General features: G+C 27.8%; 1 protein-coding gene across 1 annotated transcript; it reads left to right on the forward strand.

The window, feature by feature from the left end:
- Window positions 1–138: 138 nt before the first annotated feature.
- LOC108745295 (17-beta-hydroxysteroid dehydrogenase 13-like) lies at window positions 139–1,731 on the forward strand (the record flags this gene model as incomplete). The annotated part of the gene is made up of 4 exons (XM_018491268.1): window positions 139–268; window positions 993–1,110; window positions 1,345–1,470; window positions 1,662–1,731. Coding segments are annotated over 4 exons (444 nt in total), but the record flags the coding sequence as incomplete, so codon positions are not given.
- Window positions 1,732–3,630: the final 1,899 nt, after the last annotated feature.

Here is a 3,630-nt window from a genome sequence, read left to right on the forward strand (position 1 = left end):
TATAATTGACTTTATTTTTGAATATATTGTATTAATTTATTCATAAATAAAGTGTACTAATCGGTTTAAACAGTTATAATTACAATTATAATTAAGCTTTTATCAATCAATTTTTGCAAATAAATATTATACTTTTAGACATTGAAAGCATTCTTACCTAATATGATCAAAAAGAATCACGGTCATATCGTAGCAATTTCATCACTAGCAGCATACTTTACCGGTCCTTATGGAACGGTTTACTGTCCTACAAAATTCGCAGTTAAAGGTAATTCAACTACATTTTTTACAGATTACAGAGAAAGGGTGAGTGTGGATGTGTGTGTGTAAAGGTGTTTCATTTTCATTTACACAATTATAAAGCTTGAAAGTTATAATACCGTCGGCATTACCCAAGATGTTCAACTGACTCTTATAATTCGAGAAATACACTTTATGAAAAAATACAAATTTTATACTGTTTTGAAAAGTTTTTAAGATAAGAGCTACAAGAATGTGTAAATGATAAATGTAAATGATAAATGATAAATTTTATTTAAAAAGTTCAATAGCCTTACCCTGATCTGACAATGCCATTCAAGTTCAAACTATAATACAATATAACAATGATATCATTTTATGTTTTCCTCGATATCGATATAACTTTATCTAAAATTTTTTTCAATCCCCCATCTCATTCTTGAGATATATTAGTATGTCAATTTAGTTAATTAAAATGAAACAATCTATATATACATATATACATGTCTATCTATCTGTCTGTATGTATACGATTATTTCACTTGACTGTCAAAGAAATCAAGTCAAATTGTTTATAATAAAAAAATAATTATAATTACACACACATACACACACACACACACACACATATATATATATTAATAAATACTTATGTATATAAGCATATATTTGTATATATTATACATAATTTGAATGTGCGTGTGAAAATATAATAATAAATGTGTTTTTCTAATATATTGACATATCCACAGCAATGATGGAGTCTCTATCGGAAGAATTACGTATATTGAGTAACGGAAAGTCATCGATTAAATTTACAACTATTTATCCGTTCTTCGTACATACCGGAATTTGTAAACCAAAATTTAGGTAATTTTACAACAATACACTGTTACAAATTTTTTTTACGTTGTTACGTAAGCAATTCATAACAAATTTTTATTTTAATGGTATCACACTTTTTATTATGATAGATTTTTTTATATTTAACAGTAATTAATTAATATTAATTTAGATTTAATAGTAATTAATTAATAATATATGTATAGTGGTTATATAATAGCAAATTTATTGGGTTGAATTCTATTTTGTTTATTGATATAGATTTCCACTGATAATGAGAGAACTTTTACCGCAGAAAGTGGCTTCGTCAATAATTGATGCGCAAAGACGAAATTATGAAAATAAAAGCATATCTTCATATTGGTTACCTATTTTAAAAATAATAAGGTATAAATAAACCACGCCACAAAAATTTAATCATAATATACATATATATGTATTTTTAAATATATACATATATACGACAATAAGCTGCAAAATAATTCATTTAAACATATTGAATATAATAATATACTGTATACTATTGTATTATAATTATTATTATTTTATGTATATAATAAAAATATTTTTTATTTCAGACTTTTACCTGATGCAGCATTAAAATGTGTAACGGATTTCTCTGGTATATATGTCGAGCCAGAAAATTAACAAGTTCAGAAAATTAAATGTTTTTAAAATGTTTTCATTTCTACATTAAACTTTTAATGTAATTTACTACTCGTATTTGCTTTCCACAAAGTATATTGATACTTTGCCACTAACTATCAATTCCATTATTTGAGAGCATTGCAGAGTTACACTGTTACGCGATTTTTTATCCGAAGCAATACGTTCTTTCGATTAGCCATATCCGATTATTTTCGTTAACTTCGCTTCGATTAATATATGTGTTTTATAAGTATATAGTTGATATTGCACCTTAATTCTTCTACAATCTCATATCATTATTAATTTATTTTACGTATTTTAAAATAAAAATGTATATAATGTAATGTTATATTATACTTTTCATCTCTCCTCCGATTTCTAAAATAGCAGACTTGTTTTAAAGAGAATTAATTAAATGAGGAAAGCAAAAAGACTAGTAAGTTATCAAAAAACATGCCATAAAAAATTAAAATTAAAATTAATCTTTCTTTTCTTCTCTGCATGCGCTTGATAGAGTCCTTGCATTTAAAAGTCAAAATCTGAAGAAATTGTTTCTATAAATACGTACACATGAAAATTCCGGTAGATCGGTAGTGACAAAAATAATCTTCATTACAATTTACTCAGCTTTCCTTATTTTAGCTGTCTCATATTAGATAATTGCATAATTTTTGTCCCTTTTGTTGATAGAAATTAAGCCGATTTGCCAACGCTGATAAGGGACGATCTCGGTTTAGACACAAGTTAGTAAAAATCCTTGATATCAGTAAAATTTGATAGCATAAGATATAGATTAAGAGACAAGACTGTACAGGTTCCAAAAAATTTGCTATTATAGTGATAGATTCAATGGGTCGGATCTCCAATACCTCTCTGATTTCTCGTATAGAATACTTTAAAACATATCTCCTTGGTAAGAGCGAATTTGAGCTGGTCACTGAAACCCTTTGGAGATCATATTTGAATCCTACGCTAGGATTGAAAGATAGGTTTGACAGGCTTTTAAGTATCGAGTAGAACATCGACCAGGTAAATCTAATATAACGGATCCCCTCTCAAGACTCGGTAACAATAGCTCCGCACAATCCTTCGAAAATGACAATTATGTCAACCAAATTATAGAAAGTTTAAAACCTACAGCTGTTTCTCTTAAAAATATCAAAGCATATTCTGAAAACAATGATGAAATCAATAAAGTCAAAAAGAGCATATATGATAATATATGGGGAAAAGAAACTAATACCTATTATAATATAAACTGTTTAAAATCGAGTTATCACGATAGGATTTTGCTAAAAAGTACGAAAATTGTTGTACCAATGACATTGCGTAGAAGAGTCCTGGAATAGATAGAACCTGGATAGGTAAAGGCGCAGAAAACTGTTTAAAAGCTTGCAAAGGATGTACCTTAATATCCATGCCCAATCCACCGAACCCGTTAAAACGCAGAATTCTACCAACCGAACCTTAGGTTGATATCTAGAAGTCAGTCTTTATCCAGCAGTCAATATATATTTGTTATTATTGATTATTTCAGTCGTTATAAAGAAATAAGGATCACAAAAAACATAACTAACGAAGAAATTATAAAAATGTTAAAAGAAATTTTCTCAAGAGTGGGATTTCCGGTGATTATAACAGCCGACAATGGTAAGCAGTTCATAAGTGAAGAAAAAATTCGCAGAATTCTGTAAAGAAAACAATATCACATTACACAGCACCATCTCTTATTGGTTGCAACAAAATAGAGAAGTAGAGAGACAGAAGACACCTAACAGAGACATCCTAAAAGGACTAAGAATAAACTAAATCGAGAAAAGAGATTGGACGAATGACTTATTAACTTATCTCGTAATGTATAATACATAAAATATTTTATTTGAAATTATATTAAAACAA

The sequence above is a fragment of the Trachymyrmex septentrionalis genome, unplaced genomic scaffold (assembly GCF_001594115.1).
Source record: "Trachymyrmex septentrionalis isolate Tsep2-gDNA-1 unplaced genomic scaffold, Tsep1.0 scaffold409, whole genome shotgun sequence".
Lineage (NCBI taxonomy): Eukaryota > Metazoa > Arthropoda > Insecta > Hymenoptera > Formicidae > Trachymyrmex > Trachymyrmex septentrionalis.